This window comes from Galeopterus variegatus, unplaced genomic scaffold (genome assembly GCF_000696425.1).
Source record: "Galeopterus variegatus unplaced genomic scaffold, G_variegatus-3.0.2 Scaffold2044, whole genome shotgun sequence".
NCBI classification, from domain to species: Eukaryota; Metazoa; Chordata; class Mammalia; order Dermoptera; family Cynocephalidae; genus Galeopterus; species Galeopterus variegatus.
This window is the reverse complement of record NW_007728155.1, coordinates 225,327-246,517: the sequence shown is the minus strand read 5'-3', so window position 1 is coordinate 246,517 and position 21,191 is coordinate 225,327. Positions and strand designations below refer to the sequence as shown.

General features: G+C 53.3%; 1 protein-coding gene across 2 annotated transcripts; it reads right to left on the bottom strand.

The window, feature by feature from the left end:
* Positions 1 to 4,061: 4,061 nt before the first annotated feature.
* PVRL4 (poliovirus receptor-related 4) lies at positions 4,062 to 20,689 on the bottom strand. Of its 2 annotated transcripts, XM_008580227.1 has the most exons (9): positions 20,177 to 20,689; positions 11,251 to 11,610; positions 9,350 to 9,640; positions 7,861 to 7,981; positions 6,727 to 6,875; positions 6,324 to 6,480; positions 5,848 to 5,923; positions 5,354 to 5,428; positions 4,062 to 5,016 (listed from the first exon to the last, which is right to left on the bottom strand). In XM_008580227.1, exons 1-9 carry the CDS (start codon positions 20,250 to 20,252, stop codon positions 4,792 to 4,794), a joined length of 1,530 nt encoding a protein of 509 aa, XP_008578449.1. In that variant the 5' UTR covers positions 20,253 to 20,689; the 3' UTR covers positions 4,062 to 4,791. The 2 variants fall into 2 exon arrangements, with proteins under 2 accessions (XP_008578449.1, XP_008578450.1); XM_008580228.1 differs by lacking the exon at positions 5,354 to 5,428 and having other exon boundaries at positions 4,388 to 5,016.
* Between the last annotated feature and the right edge of the window lie 502 nt (positions 20,690 to 21,191).

Genomic DNA, 21,191 nt, shown 5'->3' with positions numbered 1-21,191 from the left:
GGAATGGAGGTGAGGGTCACCACTGCTGCTCTGGCGCCCAAGATCACTCCACCCCTGGGTGAGGTTCCAGTGAGGAACAGGAGGTACTTCTCTTCTGTACTGGGATTCAACTAGGATTAGAACCCCATAACCAGAGCATGTGCCTCACCTGCTGAGAATGCAGACAGGAGCCAGCAGAATTACAGGAGTGGGATCTGGGCTGGCTGTGGGTTCAGTGATTCAAGATAGGGTTGGTAGGTGGGTATTAGAACCCCATAACCAGAGCATGTGCCTCACCTGCTGAGAATGCAGACAGGAGCCAGCAGGATTATAGGAGTGGGATCTGGGCTGGCTGTGGGTTCAGTGATTCAAGATAGGGTTGGTAGGTGGGTCACAGGAAAAGGCAGCTCTCAGACGAGGAGGCTGGACTGAGGGTTTGCCGAGAGCTGAAGAACACCAGCCCCAATTAAATTGTGTGGTCCTTGGCCCAGAATCATCACTCTCTAGAAGAGTCCCTTGTAAAGACTAAGCCCTGTGCTGACAGCTGTGCCACATCTACTCTGCCCAGTTGAAGAGGAAGGTGCAGAGAAGCCCACTTCAGTTGTTTAACACTTTTCCTCGGGCCTGGGCTTTCCCTTCATGGAGGCCAGTGGGGATGGGGCTCTCCTTGGGAGGAGAAAAGGGGAAGGTGTCTGGGGAGGCAGGGGAGGAGCCAAGAGCAGGAAATGAGCTGGGAACCACCATTGCTGTCCCTCCACTGCAGGCACCACAGCCCAGAGCAGAGGAGGGGACAAAGAGGAAATGACAGATTGGGCTGGGGTGGGGTGGAGGGGAAGAATCGTGCCTTTCTCTGGGAGGAGCTCGAAGTGCCAAAAACAAGCTGGGCTGGACAGCCAGGATACCTGGGTTCAGCTTTAAATCAAATCAAGAAATGGTTTTGAGCCGCTACTTCATGCCAGGCACAGCTGTGAGCTTGATGTTGTACCTGGTCCTACTGGCTTCCAAGCCCACTCCTAAATAACTCAGGGAAGGAGCTGGGTAAGCTCCACAGACAGTCCCCACACCCACCCTCCTTTGGACCCTCCACCCCCAGCTTCAAACCAGGCCCCAAGGCATCTCTCTCACTCTTCGGTGTTCCTTATTTCAGCAGTTTCTCCCCTCGCTCTCCACTTTGAACCTGTTTCTCCTTTGCACAGGGAGAACAGAGAATCACAGAGACCAGGGAAGAAGGCTATTCCCACCCCACATCCTCACCTGTGGCCCAGCAAGGCTGCAGAGGAGCCAGAGCCCTGTAACCTTGTCGCTGGGTGCTCTCCTCCAACCAGGAAACCCCCTTCCTCTCCAAGTGCCATCCTTAGCCTCTCTTGGGGCCCTTCTCCTGTCTCCTTTCATTCAGACCCAAGGACCAGCTGCTACCCCTTCGGCCACTCTCCTGATCCCAGCCGCGTGCCCTCACCTCTGTTTCATCCCCCTCTCCTGCGGTTCCAATCTCTCCATCCTCTCCCCTCACTGCTCCCTGTGCTCACATTCTCATCCCTTCAGCCACCCGTCCCAAGAAAGTTACACAGGAAGCCACCCTGCCTTCTTTACTGAGCCACATTTCCTGTCCTGCCGTCTTTGGGGTGGTGACCCCCAACCACTGCTCCTTCCCCATGAGTACCCAGAAGCTGCTTCTGCCCCTCAGACCAGATCAGGCTGGAGAAGCTCTGTGTCTCCCACCCACCCAACAGCAGCTCACATTTGGCCTCCTTACCCTCCTGGCCTGAGTGCTGCAGGTGCTCCTGCAGGTCACACCCAAACACTCGTTCCTTTGAGCTGCCCTTCTTCTTTCCTTTCTGCCGAGACTTCATGGCCGGGGCCCTAGGGCTCTGGCACCGCCACCTCTGTCCCCCAAGATCTTTGCTGTTTCAGTCCCCCATGGGATCTCAGCCAGCCACTGGACTTGGCCCGGCCCCCGGGGGGCAGGGCTCCAAACCAGGGGTGGAGGGTGGCCTGGGCAACGGGCAGCAACTCCTGCCTCTGGGGCCCTGGCCACACGGAAGTGGCTGTGGAGGAGGAAGCTGCCAGGACCCTAGCAAGAAGTTGTCTCGTGGCCCAACCTGGCACTCGCCCTTCTTGCCCTGCTCAGTTCTGGGGCGGGGGGGGGGGGGCAGGAAGCTGTGCAGCTCCTCAAACCCGCTTCCTGTTAGAGCATCTTTGCAACCACAGGGCCTGGGGTGGGGGAGGTAGCTGACATTCACATCCTCACCCATGGCTGGGATTTCGCTCATTGGTCACGGAGAGGTGACGTCAGAGCCCTGGGGTGGGGTGATGGTGCCTGGGGAGTAAGTAGGTGACTGACACCCTTAGAGACCAGAATTCTTGGGTCCAAGGTGGACACCTGAGGCTCACCTGGGAGCAAGGCAGCACAGGGCTGTGCAAAGCACACCCAGGAGGGGGTATACCCAGGCTCTGCCTCTGACAGGCCTGTCACCTCAGTCACATGGGGGGGGGGGGGGGGGGCAGGAAGCTGTGCAGCTCCTCAAACCCGCTTCCTGTTAGAGCATCTTTGCAACCACAGGGCCTGGGGTGGGGGAGGTAGCTGACATTCACATCCTCACCCATGGCTGGGATTTCGCTCATTGGTCACGGAGAGGTGACGTCAGAGCCCTGGGGTGGGGTGATGGTGCCTGGGGAGTAAGTAGGTGACTGACACCCTTAGAGACCAGAATTCTTGGGTCCAAGGTGGACACCTGAGGCTCACCTGGGAGCAAGGCAGCACAGGGCTGTGCAAAGCACACCCAGGAGGGGGTATACCCAGGCTCTGCCTCTGACAGGCCTGTCACCTCAGTCACATCGCTTCGCTAAGCTTCAGTTTCCATACATATGAAAATGGAGGGAGCAGATAGATGATCTTTAAATCCTTCCAAGTTTAACAGTCTGTGGAACTCATTTGTCTTGAGTTTCAGTTTCTTAATCTGTAAAAAGGGTATGCTGCTGTCTACCTGGCTCGGCTGTTGTTGTGAGTCTCCAGTACAATAAAGGATTTAGAACAACAAACTAAGGTACTGGCTATCCTGAAAGGGGTTCTGAGCTCTACCATCCTCTCTGGAGACTTTCAGAGATGGCTGAAGGTCTTGAGGAGGCCAATTCTTTCCGTTTTCCCTTTCAGCTACAGGCACCCTAACTCCTCCATATTTGGGACCACAGGGAGAATGGTACTAAGACAGACTATGGGATTTAGGCTCACACAGTTCAAGTGGCAAGACAGGAACCAGACAGAGCACAGGTTTTATCTGTTTATTTAAAAACAGAATATCATTTTATGTACAAATATGCACATATTTACACAAAATGTACATAATAGGATCCCAGATCTTCAGGATCCACATTCAAAGTCCTGGGCTGGCTGGGGAACATGAGATGGGAGCCTCTCGTTTTGTCCAGAAGTCCAGCAAATTTTAGGCCTAGCAGGATTTGGGCACTAAATCTAGGCATTCTAAGTGTGTCTCTAGGTAGACCAGGTAAATATAAAATTCATCTAACTCCAACCGTCCCCCAGAGAAATTGTCAGAAGAGCCCTGAATTAGTGACCCAAAAACTCCTGGGGGAAAAGGAGACATTCTCACTCCCAGCACTTCCTTCACCTCACCTGAACTCCTACTCTCCCTTGGTCTGAAACCACTACCCTCTCTCTCCTACACCACAATTGAACCAGAAGCTCTTGTCACCAAGTCTCAGTAACACCCCAAGGGACCACAAACAACTGTGGATACAACTAAAAAGAGACGAGGCTAGGGGAAGAGTTGAGGGGCCGCAAGGGTCAAGGACCCTTCCCTGTCCTCCCTTTGCCAGTAACCACAGGCTCACACCCTTAATTCCAGACTCCACCAGATCTCAGGCTCCCACCCAAGGGGCTGCCTCGATGAAGATATCTTAGAAGGAGCACCTTTCAGAACTACAGAAATTAACTCCTGGGGTGGGTTCTGAGCCACATCTAGTTGTACTGAATTCCTATGTAGGCTGGCCTCACCATAAGCAATCCCAATAACAAATATCTGGACAAATCAAAAGTGTTTTAAAAGTTTTCTCTCTTATTAGAGGATTTGGAGCAGTATTCCTGAAAGAAGCTCTCCTGTGCAGGTTTATTTACAGAAAATATGTACATGCAGCAGGCCCAGAGGCCACCAGAGGGCAGAGGGCTTCTTCTGTAACAGTTCAAGCCTCTGGCAGCCCCCAGGGCCACCTGCTTCACACTTGCCCCAACGTCTCCCAGGTGGTGGGAGCCCAGCTCCCCCACTCCAGAGGCCAGATTCCAGCTCCAGCTGTGCCCGCACACCTGGATCTGGCCCACAGTCTCCACCTCTTGCCTCTAATCTCTGCATCACTAATACTGCTCTGGGGTCTGAGGAAAATACCTGCATTTACAGGCAGAGGTCACACAGCCACGTGACACACAAACCAAACCCTGATGTCGCTCCCCATGTGGCCACCTGAATCCTATGGCACACACAGCATGGTTCACTTGGACTCTGACATGACAGCACAACACAGACCATGGGCACAGTCGCCCCTCCACACACACACAGTCAGTGAATACTCACACAGGCACAAGTGCACACACACAGTGACCTGCACACAGTGACCTGGGAGAGACTCAACCAGTGGAGCCCTCCCAACAAACAGAAGGGTTGGAGGAAAAAGTCAAGCAGTCAGTGGGGTAGGGAGCATCTTCCTCAAGAAGTGGGGGCATTTAAGGAGGCCCCTGAGATGAGCTGAAATCCCCAGTGTCAACAGAAGGAGCCAGGCCTAGAGGAGGGAGGCAAGCCTGGGTCAGACCAGGTGGCCCCGCCCATTGATGTAGATGCCATTGCCCGTGGGCTTGGCCCGCAGGGTCCCGTTCTCCTGAACAAAATGGTTCATGGCCTGTTTGATGCCTTCATCCTGATCTTCCTCTTCCTCTGCCCGCCCAGAGCCTGGAGATAGTAGTTCGGTCTGTGTTTCGATCTCCCTCACTGTGGTCAGCGTGGAGTAACTGCGGCCCTCGGGCTCTTCACTCTGGAAGCCAAGGGCAGAGGGCAGGTCAGGAGCCAAGGCAGGGTGGCCAGACATAATGGGGTATGGTTGGGTCACAGTGGGGTCAGAGTTCAGGCAAGCAGGGATAATAGTTGTCTCAGAGGCATACGGGCTCGGAGATCAGGGGCCAGGAACAAGCATCAGGCATGGGGAAGGGGAGATGGGAGAACAAAGGCAAAGCAGAGAAGCGGGGCTGGGCCATGGGAGCAAGGGCCAAGGAGAAGGGGACTGGTAAGGGGGCTGCTGACGCACCACGTCTGGGACCAGGAGAGGGGCCTGAGGAGAGTGGTGGGGACACCGGTGGGGCCGGGGGCCTCACCATCACAGAGCAGCTACTGTTGTCCTTGAGACTATCAGGGTGGCCCTCGGCTCTCAGCCCTACACTCTCCTCCGGCTGCAGGGCCCGGACATGGGGGAGGAGTTAGAACAGAGCTCAGCCTCCTTCCCTCAGCCTCTTCCCCTCTCGTCCTCCACCAGCCTCCTCCCTAATCACCTTTTCCCCCAATCTGCAGGCCCATTCTTTCCTTGACACAGACATCCTCACTCCCCCACCACCACCCCGAACCCACCCTGGAACCAGCACTGATGGTGGCTTCCCAGAGCAGCCCCTAGGCCAGTGCTGAAAGGGACCTTCCAGAGCAGCCCTAGCAGACCCAAAGCAGCTACATGCCCTCACTCCACCCCCAGCCCAGCCCCAGCTATGAATCAGTGGCCAGATCTGGTGGAGGGCTCTGCTGATCTGCAGAGGGGCCCAGGTGCAAGCAAACCCCAGTGTGGCCACGACCCACGCATGCACCCAACCTTGGCACATACCTGGCTCCTGGGGTCCGTATGATGGGAATGCAGCCTCCGGATAGAGTTCTCCCTGGTCAGAGTCAGCTCCTCCTCACTGGGAAAGACACCCCCTTGTCAGGAGCTGAGGGTACTGGCAGTCTCCCAAGGTGAGCCTAGCCTGGCTGAGCTTATGTGAGACAGGGCTGGAGGGTGTGGGTGCCCTGCTGGCATGAAAGTGTGAGTGTGTGGCTGCAGGTGGCAGTGTGGCTAAGGCACACGGGCATATGGATTTGATCCTCACTAGGCAGTACGGTTCCCCTCATCCAGCTGTGGTCAAGGCCCCAAGCTCCTCCTCACTGCCTGAAAGACCCTGCCCACGTCTGGTCCAAAAGCTCCCCACTTGTTAAGCCACCCAGTCACCCCTCTCTCCTTGGTCCTGACCCACCTCTTGCTTGCCTTTGCTCCCTCTTCATTCCCAGCTTAGTTCTACCCACACAGGAATGGCCAGTACTCACTATTTCTGGGTCATCTGCTGGGCCTTGCGCCGATGGTATCGGGACATGAGCACCACTACCACCACCAGAAGGCAGAACAAGAGTGCGGCGATCACACCCACCACCACCACCGAGGCCGACACTAGGTCCACCTGCTTCCCTGAGTCTTCCTGAGGGTCTGCTGGAGACAGACCATTGTCTGAAGTGGGTGCCCAGATCCCTGACCCACCCCAGACCCCACAGGCTCATGCACACTGTCCTCACAAAACATATCCAAAACCACCCCCTCAGCTTGATCCTCTACGAAATACACAGTCCAGCCCCCTCCAGATAAATACTTTCCCAGTTCATTATGTCTGCCTTGCTTTCTGTTGCCCCCACCAGGCCCTCACCCAGATCCCTTGTTTCTGCCCCCAGTGCTTACCAAGAACAGCCACCGTGACCTGAGAATCCCTCGAGGACAGCTCGTTGCTGACATGGCAGACGTAGGTGCCACTGTGCTCAGTAGTCAGTGAGGGAAAGCCCAGAGTGTCCCCTTCTACTCGTACCCCACTGGGCATTGGCCCATCCAGCCTGGAGGACAGGGAAGCTGAAGGGTGCCTGCTGGGACGGACTGAGGCTGCCACCACCCAACGTGCCCAGGCAGCTCTCCACCCCCCTCCCCCATGACGTCATCCAGAGCCTCCGGCTGTTCCCACGGTGCCCCTCCCTCCCCTAGGCAGGTCTAGGCAGAGGCCCCTTCTCCCTGCCACCCAGCCTGACCCGGGCACCCCCCACACACACTCGGGGAAGATCCACATGTGTGCCATCCCACATGTGCCCACAGGCATACATCATCCAGCACTGGGTACCAGGTACACATGTTATAAAAGTCCACACAACAGGACCCTCCACTCCTAGCTGGGCTCAGAGGTACTTGGAAAATATGACTGCATGCTTCAACACCCGTGATGTTTTATGGCAGGGTACACGACCATAGCCCCAGGCACAAGGCCACGTGCATCACTCATATGCTCATTCGTGAGAACATGCCTGTCATGGGCTCACACACATGTGAATCTGACCCCTCCCTAATTCTCTAGACATCTCAGACCCTGGAAAAAAGCCAAGGACTCCTTGAGGAAACTGGAGGAGGTGGGTGGGTGTTCTGAGGTGCTAGTTACAGGGGTGTTGGTTTAGCAACAGTTACAGTCAGCTGTATCTTTTTGTCTTATGCATTTTACGCACTCACATAAGTATATAAAATATTAACATTTAAATACTGTGTTATATTTACTGGCCGGCTGCCAAAAATAATAATAATAATAATAACACTGTGCTGTGTTTCACAAATCAAAAGAAAAAAATCCAAGGACTTATCAGTTTATTCCCTACCAATGACAATGTATCCTAGATTCCCTACGGCAAGCCAATAATATTTGGTGACCATGCATATTTTTGTATTGGTCTGAACATGTGGTTCAGAATATATTGTCCCAGCCCGTAATGAGTACCTCCTGGCCCTAAGAGGGAAGGACCCTAGTCCCAAGCTAGGCCCTCTCCCAGGCCCAGGCCTTACCGTGTCCAGTTGTATGAGGGAGAAGGCTGCCCTTCACTTAGGCACTTGAGCATAGCTCCTTCTCTGCCAACGTGCCACAGCTTTTGGTCTTCAAGGCCCCTCACAGAGGCCTCAGCAAGGACTGGAATGGGAGGTGGGAGGAGAAAGAATGGGAATGATGCCTTTAAACGTGTGGTTCCTTGAAGGGCCCCCGCCCCACGCCCCATGCCCCACCCTGCCTGGAACAGCCTCCCCTTTGCCCTTCTCCGTCCTACTCATCTGCTGCCAAACCTCGCTCAGCCCCACCTCGCTGACGGCTCCTGGCCACACGGGTTCCCTCCCGTCTCTGAGCTCAAAGAGTCTATATTGGTTTACCCGTGCAATAAGCCCCAAAGTCCCTCAGGGTAGTGATGTGTCACACTTTTTCTGGATCTCCTGTGGTGCCTAGTGTAGTGCTCGTCACAGAACAGGTGCCGAATAAATGCTGCCTGATTCTTCAAAGGCTTAATAATCCTACTAGTTCATTCATTGCTCTAAAACATACATTTGTTGAGGACCTAGTTTGTGCGAAATGCTGGATTAGCCTAAGCTGAAAACAGTCTTATCCCCCCAAGAGGCTTGAAGTCTAATGCTGAGAAAATAATATCTACTGTTTACTGAGCACTTTCTATGAGCTAAACACTGTACAAGATGCTTTGCATTCGTGTTTTCTTTCTTTCTTTTTTTTTTTTAAAAGATGACCGGTAAGGGGATCTTAACCCTTGACTTGGTGTTGTCAGCACCACGCTCAGCCAGTGAGCGAACCGGCCATCCCTATATAGGGATCCAAACCCATGGCCTTGGTGTTATCAGCACCACACTCTCCCGAGTGAGCCATGGGCCGGCCCTTGCATTTGTGTTTTCTAATTCTCATTAAAACCCTGTTAAGTTGTTATAATTATACTCATTTTGCTGATGAAGAAAATGAAGCCTATCAAGATTAAATAACAGCTGGCAAATGGCAGAACTAGGGCTTTTCCTAGTTCCAAACCCTAAATTGTATATTTTACAAAGTGCTTTCAAATCCATGTTTAGGGCCGGCCCGTGGCTCACTCGGGAGAGTGCGGTGCTGATGACACCAAGGCCGCGGGTTCGGATCCTGTATAGGGATGGCCGGTTGGCTCACTGGTTGAGCGTGGTGCTGACAACACCAAGCAAAAGGGTTGCGATCCCTTTATCGGTCATCTTTAAAAAAAAAAAAAAAATCCATGTTTATATTTGATTCTCCCAACAACCCTGTGAAGCAGTATAATCTCCTTTGTAAAGATAAGGACACTGATGCTCAGGGAGGTCTAAGTGATCTGCCGAGATCATCTGGGATTGGGCTCTACGTCTTCAACCTTCAGACTAGTGCTCTGTCATGCATTGCAGCCCCCAGGCTAGCCAGCGTGAGTGGCTCAGGGCCTCACAGTGTCCCACCAATCCTCTCAGAACCCACGGGAACTCCCTACCCGAGCATCCAAGTACTCACAGGCCACTTGCAGGACGTGGGTGATCCTTTGGTCCTGGAGCAGGCCAGGGTGGGACACCACACAAGTAAGTGGCTGACCATTCATGCTGCGGCTAGGCACCAGGTGGAACTCTGAAGTGACAGCAGCAGAGCGGGAGTGTTTGAAGGAACGGCTGGATGTTGTGCCTTTGACCTCTGTGTCCCAGGTTACACTGGGGGCCGGGTTGCCCTCAGCTGTGCAGGAGGCTGCCAGCGTCAGACCCTGGCCTTCTTCTAACGCTGGACCAGGATTCAGTGAGGGCAGAGGAGGTACTGCAGATGGGGAAGGCAGGGGTCACAGGTCTGTACAGCCCATCAGGAGGCCCCAGCCCATCCTGTTTCAGTCTTGCACAACTGCAAACTTTCAGGCCCCCTTTCCTTCTCTTATTTCACCAATGAATACACCAGATGAGAGGCAGAATTACAGGTGACTCTGTATCTTTCTTCATTGTTTGAATTTTTTACAATGAGCATGGGTCATTTTAAAAATAAAAATAGTGAAGTAATTAAAAAATTAATCAGATGTCATCTATATAATAATAATAATAGCCATTTATTAAATGCATTTAGTATGTGCCAACTATTATGCTAAATACTTTACAAACATTATCTCATTTAATTCTGTCAACAAGCTACTGAGGTAGGTATTATTATCCCTATTTTACAGGTGAGGAAACTGAAGCTCAGGGAGCTTAAATGACTTGTCCCAAGTCATCAGCTATTAGGTAATGAAGCCTAGATTCACACTCAAGTTTTTCTACTGATTCACATCCAGGTTTTTCAAGGCTGGTGTTACTAACTTCCACACAGGCAAAGGGAAACAATAAAGGCCTTTATTTTTATCTTCAAAATATTAATAGCCCAAGCACAGAAGGAAAGACTCAACCATAGGTCTAGGGTTGACCTAAGTGTGCACAGTACAAAGTGGAAAATAACAGCAAAAGAAAAAAAGAAAGGTGATTTAAAAGTTGATTGTGAGGGGTGGCCCGTGGCTCACTTGGGAGAGTGCAGTGCTGATAACACCAAGGCCACGGGTTCGGATCCTATATAGAAATGGCTGGTTAGCTCACTTGGGAGAGCGTGGTGCTGGCAACACCAAGTCAAGGGTTAAGATTCCCTTACCAGTCATCTTTAAAAAAAAAAAAAAAAAAAAAGTTGATTGTGATCTCAGACTACATTCACTGAAGGTCCAGATCAAGGAAGGTATTAGCACCACCTGTCATGTATGGCTACACCATAGCTGGTCCTGTGTGTCCACATCCAGACTCCACATTATAAAACTGTGGAGCAGGGCTGGCTGGTTAGCTCAGCTGGTTAGAGCAAGGTGTTGGATGCCCATACGAGCCAGCCGAAAAAAAAAAAAATTAAATTTAAATCATGGAGCTCAGGATGGGGCCGCGGGGAGGGTGGGGGGAGGGGGGACTTTTGAATCAGTGACCCTAGTGGAACTGTGACAGAAAGCTGTGCAAGCTGAGCTTGGAGAAGAGTAGATTTTGGTGGAGTATAACAAAAAATTCGCAGCTCTTTGAAAGGCAGAAGAGAGAATGAGCCTGTGCGGTATTCCTCCAGAGGGCAAAGGTAACAGAGAGGGAGATTTCAGGTCATCGGAAGGAAGACCTTCTTAGTAAATGGATTCTTCCTCAGCTTTCGGGGTTACCGGAGAGAATTTCTGGATTGGGTGGGAGGATGGGCTGGATGAAGCTCCCTCACCCCTACAGGACCCCATCTTTTATCCGTGTTCTGCCTCTGCTCCACCCATCTCTGCAGTCCTCATCTCTGCTGCTGTCTGCCTCTGGCTTCTCTCCTCCGAGATCCCGGGCTTGGGGTCCTGGAGCATCTGCACACACAGCAGCCCCAGACCATGCCCAGCCGGCCCCACTCACCCAGCACTCGGAGCCGCAGCCGTGCCTGGAAGCTGCCGGCGGGGAAGGTGCTGACGCGGCACTCGTACTCTCCCTCGTCGGCCTGCACGGCGTTGCGCAGGAGCACGGAGCCGTCAAGGGGGTCCCGTGGGGGCGGCGGCTGTTCCACGCGGCCCTCGTAGGCAGAGCTCACATGTAGTCCGTACTTGGAGTGCAGTAGCGCCAGCTCTCGGACGCCCTCGCCCGCGTCCACCCGAGCCCATGCCACCTGCCCCACCTGCTCGCCAGGGTCTCCTCTGTAGAAGCAGGGCAGCTTTGCATCCTGGCCCAGCACCACGGTCACCAAGTCTGAGGTCTCCAGTTCACCCGCGGGACACCGGCCTGCAGAGGGCAGACAGGAGCAGCCAGGGTTAGGGGCGCTGCCAGGGCCGGGGAGCGTATTCACAAAGATAATGACGGCAAAGGCAGCGGAAATCCTGGAGCATTTTATGCTTGCAAAGCGCGTTCAGTTCATTACCTCATTAGATCCACAAAACATTCCCAAGAGGTAGGCGTTATTATCACCATTTAACAGATGAGGAAACTGAGACCCAGAGAAAGGAAGTGTCTTGCCTAAGGCCACACAGACAATTTATGGAAAACTCACACCCTCTTGCAGCCTAGGATTGTATCCTGAGCAATTGTAATGTGGGAGGCTGTAACACGATGGGAAATCCAGCTCCTGTCCTCAGGAAGCTCAGAGTTCTCAGGAAAATGGAATTTATGCACACAGAAACAGGGAAAGACATGGACAAACTTCCACAGGAGACTCAGCCTGCCAACAGGATAAAAGTGGATGCTTTCAGGAAGTGTGGCCTGGAGCCATGGCAAGGGTCCGGAACCACTGGTGTCTGGGATGGGGGAAAAGGAGTGGGAAGGGTCCATCCTATATGCCCTTTGGAACATTCTTTTCATGGCTTGAAGATGAGAGACCGGGATTCCCAGAGAGAAGTAGGTATTCCACGTGGGAGGAATGGCATGAACCAGGGCTCAGAGGCCGGAATGAGCAAGTCGCTGAACACAGAAAGGACCCGGGTCAGAGGCCCAGAGAGATGAGGTCAGGCTAAACACAGCGACAGGGCAAGAATGGGGGGCCAGAATCAGAGGACCAGAAATGAAGAGCTAGTGTTTTGCACACTCACAGGGAGCAGGGATTTTGGAATCAGTGATATCCATCATGTAACCTTATCTGCAAATAAGAATCCACTCCCTGTCCTCATAGAAATTGAGGCCTGTTCAGGAGGAAGAGATACAACAGTTATGGAAATGTACAATGGTGGTTTCTGATGTAGTGCTCAGTGGTGTGTTGCAGGCCACTTGTGGGAAGGGGCAGTCACTGTGGTCCCGTCATGTGGGAGGGCCTCATGCATGAGTTGGGTAGTATTAGGAGGGGGAGAAACCTGGAAAGGCATCCAGATAAGGGACCAAAGTGAGCAAACACCAAAGAGGTGGAGAGGCTGGCTGGTTCAGGAAGCAAAGTGGAGAAGACCCAACCTAGGTTCTCTAGGCAGGGTGTGTGTGTTGAGCAGAAGTGGAAAATATGGTTGGGATAGGGTGGGGTCAAATCACCCCAGACCTTTCCTGGCAGGCAAAGGAATTCAGATTTGGTCAAGGAAATGGGGAGTCATTGAAGGTTCCTTAGCCAGGGAGTGGCCTGAGGCAAGTCTGAGTAGAAAGTAGGGAGACTGAAGACAGGACACTCACTAGGAGGCTGCAGCTACAGCCCTGGCGTGGTATTGCCAGGGCGAAGAGGGGGCAGTTCCTGGGGGAAATTTGACTGGGATGGATTTGGTTACTGACCACAAAGACAGATGAGGGAGATCAAAGACTGAAAGCCAACTCCTAAATTTCTAGGATGAGTAATTTATGAGGGAGGCAGACAGGGCCTAGGGAAGCTCATGGTTAGGAAGAAATACATTTGGAGTCACAGAATGAAACGTGAAATACAAGGTTAGGGGGTGGGGGCAGAGTGGGTGGGTGCTCTGGGATAGCAAGAGCTCCTTGCCTTAGAATGTATACTCCAGCAACCCCCGACAGTTTTTAGTTTCTGCCTCTGCCCAGCACTTCACACACCCTTTGCTCACCTTTCTTTGCTCACACGGTAGTCCATGCCTGGAGTGCATTCCGCCCTCTGTCTGGTAGCTCCTACTCATCATTGTCGGGATAACTCCTACTCATCCTTTAAGACTCCGCTTAGGCATCACCTCTTCCTGGAGTCCTCCCTCCTCTACCTCCACTTCAAGCAGCATTAGGTGCCTTTCCTTTGTACTCCCCTAGCACCCTGCTTTTAACCCTCTCATAACATTTTATCCCACAGATTGTATTTGCTATTTTCTCGTCTGCCCACCAGATTGAGCTCAAAATAACATCTCACATCACACATGGAAACATGATTTCTGATTTAGTGCTCAGTTGTAGGTGGTCTCCATTCCTGGTACATAACTGAGGCTCAATTAATGTTTATTGAATGAATGAATGAGTGGGTAAATGAATGAACTAGAGAGACAGGCAGAAGAAGGAAAGAGTAGAATGAGGAAGAATGAGCAGTCCTTGGCTGGGCTGGGCAGGGCAGGGAGGGCATTGACATGGCAACCTTGGGATGGAAGCAGGATAGGCTGGCTGCTGGGTTCACTGACAAAGGGAGTACCTCAGACTGGACAGATAGAGAAAGAAGGGATGGAGGGAAGCAAAGCCCCAGCAGACGGACCAGAGGGTACCAGTGAGGTAGAGCATGGGACAGGGGAAGAGGTCCTGTGGCCCTGCTGGCAGGAGTAGAGGGAGGGAGAATGCTGTTGGGTGCTGGGAGGGCCTGAATGGGACGGGACAGACCTGCAGGGCCGGATACCAGGGCCCTGACCTGCCTAAGCTGATGCTGGTCCCACCCAGCCCAGCCTGGGAGTCCAGCTAACCGCCTGCACCCCTCCCAAGCACCTCCTCCCAGCGTTAGAGGAAGCAGGGCTGGCAAGGAAGGGCTGGGGGTGGGCTTGGGATAGAGGCTCCCCAGCACATCCTCTGCTTCAAATGCTGGTATCTGTGCAGGTCACAGGGATCTCAAGCCCTGTGCCACTGGGACACTCAAACTTTTCTAAAGACTATTTCTGGGACAATGTCAGATGGTGTATTTCCCATCCCTATTCCTATACTTGCCAACCATTTGCCCTCTCCCCACCACTAATCACCCATACCCCCACACACACACCAAAAATAACTTCTTTCTTAGGACACAGCAGGCAGTAAGTACCCAGCACCTGCCTGAGTCCCAATCCTCTATGCCCTTACCTGTGAATTCAAGATCCCTACCCGCAAGGGGCAAGCCCAAGCTTTGCTGAATGAGGAACCCAGTATAACAGGAGTCCCTTCTAGAGCTCTCCCACAGCCCCCCTTTGTGCTAAATCCACTATTTAGTAGGAGCTTCTCAGCCTGGGGCAATACCCTTCTCCAGATACACCCCCATCCCTACCCCTTAGGCTGCAAGAGAAGAGAAAAGAAAACTCGAGGCCTAGAATCCCTGTCCTGTGCTAAATAGACCCAGGAGCCCAGGCTCCCAGGCCAGGGCAGGCCAGGACTGCCTCCTCCTTCTCTCCCCCACCCAGTACCTACCTGGCGTCAGCATGATGATGTCACCAGACCTAAGGAGACACATGGCCTGCGTGGTGAGGTCACCCATCGGGCATGTGGTGACCAGGCCAAGCCCATGGACCCTTCTGCTACAAATTGTTTGCTGAGGCTGGGGGACTCTGGCTAGCTGGGCACTCCTCCTCTGGCCTTCCCACCCCTCCTCCTGGGAGTACAGGACGCTGGTCAGGAGCCTTGGTGACTCAGAGGCTGCCACACAGCAGCAGACCTAGCTACAGCCGCCACTACCTTGCGCAAGGGAGAACAGGCCCAACTGGCCAGACGGGATCCCTGCCCTCAGCCTCCCCCACCCCGGCCAGGCCCCCACGGGCCTCTTCAGGGCCCTGCCCTTTGTGCACCCCGCCCGATCCTAGACAGGCCTTCCATTCCTGGCTTGGGCTAGCTGGCTGCTCCCCACCCTGTGCCTGGATCTCAATTTTCCTTTCTGTGTGAGGTCTGGCATCTGATCTTAGGAGGGGAAACTGAGGCTGGCACCTGCAGATACACAGCCATGGACAGCCTCTTTGAGGAAGAGCTCTTTTCTTTATGAGGCGCCTTTCTCCATTAGCATCCCCTGCTAGTACTTACAGAGTTACACTTAGGGGTCCTAGAAGTCGGTCTGTGAGAAGGAGGAAGTAAGGAAGTGTGAGTCTTTTATGTCTAAATGTCTGCTTATCTTTGGGTGAGGGACTAGCCAGCTTAGTACTAGTTCATATGCATGTGAGCCTATCTCCTTGCATGAATTTGGGGGTGTTTGGCACATGTATGTGTTCATGTCTTATCTTCAGGGAGTATATTTACTTACTTGTCTGTGCTATGTACTGGGCTGTGTGTGAACACGTGTGCACGCACCATCCCGTGTGCATTGCACACTCTCTGTATGCATGGTATGCATTCTTGCCCCGCAGAACTCTGCACACATAGTAAATATTTTGATATTGGTTTATCTTGGCTTTCGCATGTCTATCTGTCTCAGCTGCCCTTGGTCAGTGGCATGTGGTTCTGAGCCTTTGTCTCTGCATCCTGTCTGGAGTGTATATCTCTCCCCACCTCACCCCAAGACCTGAGGGCAGATTCATGTCAGGCTCAAGGTGGAGATACCCAGAGATGAGGTCACTGTCCTTCCAGGTGATGGGAAATTGCCATCAAAGGCTCCCCAATAGAACAAAACAAAAGCTCCCTCTGCCCTTGCTCTCCAGGTTCCTACTAAAGGGACACCCACCCTTTTACCCCCCCCACCATTCCCCTAGGCCCTCCCAGCACCTCTGGCCCCCCAAGGAGGCCTCTGCCTGGGAATCTGTCACTGCCACCACCAGAAAAACCAGCTCTAGCTCCAGGCCTGGGGTAAGGGTTGTCTGGTGTGGGTTTGGTGGGAAGGAGGCAGGAGAGGGGGGCAGGGGAGGAGGGTGGGAATCCTGCCTGGGGCAAGGGGGAGGGGTCCAAGCTGTCTAGGGTCTCATTCTCCTTTGTTAACTCTTGCCTCCCCTGCCCCCTCAGCAACAACTTCCACCACAGAGCTGAAGTACATACGAGTTTGGGGTAAGAAAGGCCCTGGGAGGAGAGCATCAAAGCCCCCCATCCAGGACAGGTGACTTAAACATCCCGGCAAGATCTTTTGAAAAATCCACCTTGACCTTGGCCTTGGAGTGCTAAGGAACTTTGAAAACCAGAAGATTCTCCCTCGCCCTTATCCACCTCCCTCACTTACCCTGCATTGTCCTAAGCCCCCCAGCTTAGTGAGAGCTTCCCAACCTGGGCAGAGTGCCCACCCACAGATTAGTGTCTGGGGAGGGGGGCCACACCAATCACAAAGGGAGATAAGAACAATGGAGGAGGACAGGCCTTGAGGCAGCCCCGGCTCTGGCCCAGACACAGCTCCCAGCACAGATAAGTCTCCTAAACCCCCCGGAGCCAGAGTCTGAGCCTGGCTGAGTCACCACAACAGCCACACTGTGGGTGGGAGACCCAGAATTCAGCTTCTCTCAAACTCCTGCAATTCTAGGCTCCCCCCCAATACTACCACCCCTCACCCCCCCACACACACACTGTGACCAGCTCTGCTCCACCCCAAATCACAGCTTCAACTCCAGCTCTCAGCACATACCAGTTTTAGAAGGAAGCGAGGAGAGGGGACAAAAAACTATGGGAAAAGCTCCTGAGGCCAGAGGCTCCCTGATCCAGTGACAGTGTGATGATCCCATCTGCCTTCTCCACAGCCATCCTCCAGGAGGCACGGTGGATGATTCCCTCGTTCTGAACTTCACCTCCTCATTTTAGTTTTATTCCCAGATCCAGACCCTAGGCTCCTCTACTCCTTTCCTGCCTCAGTTCCCCACATCACCTCCATCCCTGTCTCTGTCTAGACTTCAGTAAGTACAAAAGCAAGTTTTGGAGGCCAGAAATCCCAGACATTCTTGCCGCACTGGGCTTGCTCCCCACTATGGCTCGCCCCCATTCACTTTGCCTGGAGGACCCCAGGATCCAGAGGTTGTGGTCCAGAAGATGAGATCATGAATTCTAAGTTCCTCACCACCATCTCTGTGGCTGGGGTCCCTTAGACCCACTCCCTTAAACACTAGGGTAGGACCGAGGTCACTGGGGCCACAGGGATTCCCTGGGATTCTCCTAGTTCTCACCACCTTGGGTGGGGAAGCTAGCCTCCCTTTCTGGCTTCCCTGAGTTTGGGTAGGTCCTGCAGGAAAGGGCCTGCCCCCCTCTGTAAACAGGAGTAGAAAAGCAGGGATGGGGCCCCTCCCTTTCTAGGAAACTAACTTCAGACAGAAAGCTGATCCTAACCCTCAGAAGACAGACCTCAGAATTCAGAGAGCCACTCATCCTCTGGCCCTGCACAAAGAGCTGGGGACTAGAATCCTATGGGGGGGGTATCTTGTAGGTTTGAGCCCCTCAGCCTCAGGGCAGGAGATGGGGGAGGGAGAAGGGAGGAGACCTCGCCCGGAAACTCATCCCATTAAGGAGAGACAAAGAGCTGTGGTGTTGAGGCACCTCCCAAGCTGGGGCTCCTCTCCCTGTGAGGGGTGGGGCAGGGCCCTGGGGCTCAGAGCTCCAATGGCCCAGTAGTTGGGGTGGGGGGGCCCTAATTCACAGTATGGCTAGGAAGGCAATATCCTGGGGAAAGATACTCTGCTCCCCACTGAGAGACAGGACCAGGACACTTTCCTCCTTCTGTCTCCATAGTCAGACCGACTTTTCCAACACCCCAGCACCCACCTTCAGCCAGGGGTTGGACAATCGCAGAGACATAGTATCAGAGTTGGAAGGTCCATAGAAATCATCTGGTCCTAGTTCTTGGTCTACTGAGGTCTAGTTTCTTAGTTACCCAAGGCCACCTAGCAAACTAATAGTAGAAACAGGATCAGAACTCAAGATTCCTGGCTTCCAAGTCCACGGATTTTTCAGAGACCTGAAACATTCCAGGTTCCTAAGGGGCCTTTAAGAAGATGCCTGCACACAGCATAGCCAGAATGGAGGTGGCAGTAGAGGTGGGACCATCTGATCCTCAGGTGGGAACCTAAGGTCTGAGTCTCCAGCCCTCAGAGCAACCTCCAGCTCTGTGCAGGCTATAGCAACAGTACCAGCAGAGTGGCATCTTACTAGGAATCCTGGAGTCAGACTTCCTCCTTTACCACAGCACCTCTCACTCAGGCATTGGGTGAGGTCAGGGGTAATTTCCTAACTAGAAGGGGGTCTCCTTTTCCCTTCCTTAGACTTCTCTTTGAGAGAAGTTTTGCATCATGGAAAAGGAAGGTAGGGACCGTGTCTTATTCACCATTGCATCTCCAGTATCTAGTACCTTGGCTGTACCCAGTGTGCACTCAAAAGTATTATTCTTTAGTGGACTAGGAGTCAGGAGACGAAGACACTAACCCTCGTTATGCTTCCAACACCAGGTTATCTTGTAGATCTCACTTGCCAATCTATTTCTTTCAATTTTTCCATCTGTAAAATGAGGGAGTTGGAGTGGTGATCTCTTTGATCCCTTCCAAGTCCTGAGAGAGCATGGCTCCATTCTTTAGGTGTGGGTAGATCCTATAGGAAAGTGACTGTTGGGTTTCCTGGCCCCAGCCATGAGGCCCCGCACTCTTGATCTAAGCAAGTGAGAAGGATTGTCTGGAAGATGGGAATTAAGACACAGGGGTTGGAGGGATGGCAGGGGTTGGAGCTCAGTATCCTGTGACTGGAGGCTGGACAAGTGACCTTCCCCTATAAGATCAGAGTGAGGGCAGCCCACACCCCCACCGATCCACACATCTAGGTCTTGTTCTCCTGAGAGCTTCAGCAGGGAATCACGGCTGGGTCCTCCTGGACAACTGAGGCTCCCTAGCTACTGCTCCTGGGGCTGAGAATCAAACTGTCCTATCCAGATAGGGCCCCATCTTTCCAAAAAGAAAGATGTCTTTGTTACTCATTTCCCTGGGAACAGCCTATGGAATCCCACCATGGTCTCATTGGGCATGCGCACACACATGCTCTCTCCCCCGCTCTGAAGATTATAAATGCCTATACTGTATGCCTGCTCTACATCAGACAGGCAGGAGGTGGGGAGTAATAAAAGGCATCTAACTGACAAAATGGGGAGAACAAAAGATGAACAAAAGGGACCACACCCCATCTAAAAGATACCCTTCCCTAGACCCCCACCCATCTGAACAACCCCTTTATTACCACCCTGGCACCTAATAGTGTGCCCAGGGAAAGTGAGGGGCCATAGTCTCCCAACACGTGCCCCAGTCCTGGTTCTCTAGAACATCATGGAGAGAAAAGAAGGGAATAGAATGCCCTGTCCACTCTCTGGGCATCAGGCTTCCTGCACTCCGATGACTGCTGAGACCAGCTCAGCCCTGAGTCAGCCCCATTTCCAGGCAGCAGCTCTGGAGCCCAAGGGATAGGCCAAGGAGCCTCCATGAAACCCTGGGGTGAGCAGGGTCCTCACCAGTTCTGCCTCCCTGCCCACCTGCACTGGGTCACCATATCTATTCCTCCAGACACAGCTCAGGTCTAGGCAAGGCTTTGGCAGAGGTAGTCAGGGACCCCAGACATAGTAAGCAGCCTGGGGGTTGGGAGGGAATATGAAAGGGAAGAGCTACACTGGCTTTTCTGGGGGTACTGCTGGCAGCTGGGAGTAGGAGAGATTGGTTTCTCAGTCCAGAGTCAAAGTAAAGAGAATATTTGTGTGCATGTGTGTGTGAATGTGTGTGTCTATGTGTTTGTGCCTGCATGTCTGTGCCAGGTTGGGCTCAGAAGCAAGGGTCCTGATGGTTCAGGCAAGTCCTACCTGTAAATGATGCCAGGAGCAGAAGCAGCAGCCAGGTCTCAGGCCCCCACATCTCGGCTCCCAGGGACAGGGGCATTGGTTGAAAGGCAGACCTGCCCAGCGTTTCTGAAGTTCCACAGAGTTCTCCCTGGGAGCCGGCTCTAGAGCTGGATAAGGCACTGACCAGAAGGCAGGAAATTGCGGAGTCCCAAGGCACTGACACACCTGCCTACCCCCTTAGGTCTTCACTAGGGGACCCGGCTCTGTTCTATCCGCCAGGTGTAGCTACCCGCACGAAGCCGTGATCGGGAGCTCCGAGCTCCCCCAAAGCTGCTTCCCACGCCGTGGCCAACAACGACGACGGCAGAAACCTGGGAACCTGCTCAGCAGGTCAGAACAGGTGCGTCTCCGGGGGCTGGGCCTGGCACGGGGACTCAGCAGCCGCCGCCCCCATGGCCTGGGCTAGCTAATGGGCGCCAGGGAGGGAGGGAAGGAGGGAAGGACCTGGGTGGGGGCAGTGGGATCCCATCTTCAGCTCCAGACCTTACCTGCGAGTGTTTGGAAGGGGCTGTGAAGAGAGAGGCAAAGGCAAGAGGAGGGGAGGCTCAGGGTGTCTCAAAGCGGGAGGCACCAGGCCAGGCCAGAACAACAGGGGTGAGGCGCTTGTGCGTGGAAAGCAACCCAAGCATCTCATACAGCCAGCCCCGCTGCCTCCTGAGGGCCTTGATAAATTCCCCAATCTCCTGGAGGGGTTTATCTTTGCAGCCACAGAATTAAAGGCCAGAACTGAGGAGGATCCTGGCAGTGCTAGCTCATATACTTCATTCTTCACATGAGAAAACTGAGGCCCAGAGAGGGAGAGGGACTTGCTGGAGGACATGCAACTTAGTATCACGGTTTGCTCAGACACCTCTATCTCTGAGGCAAGGAGCTACACCTTGTTACCCATCCAGGAGTCCCAGAAGTGCATCAGTACAACCTGAGTGAAAAAGAGGTTCCTTTCCACCCTCTCCCTGGTTATTTTACCCATTTTACC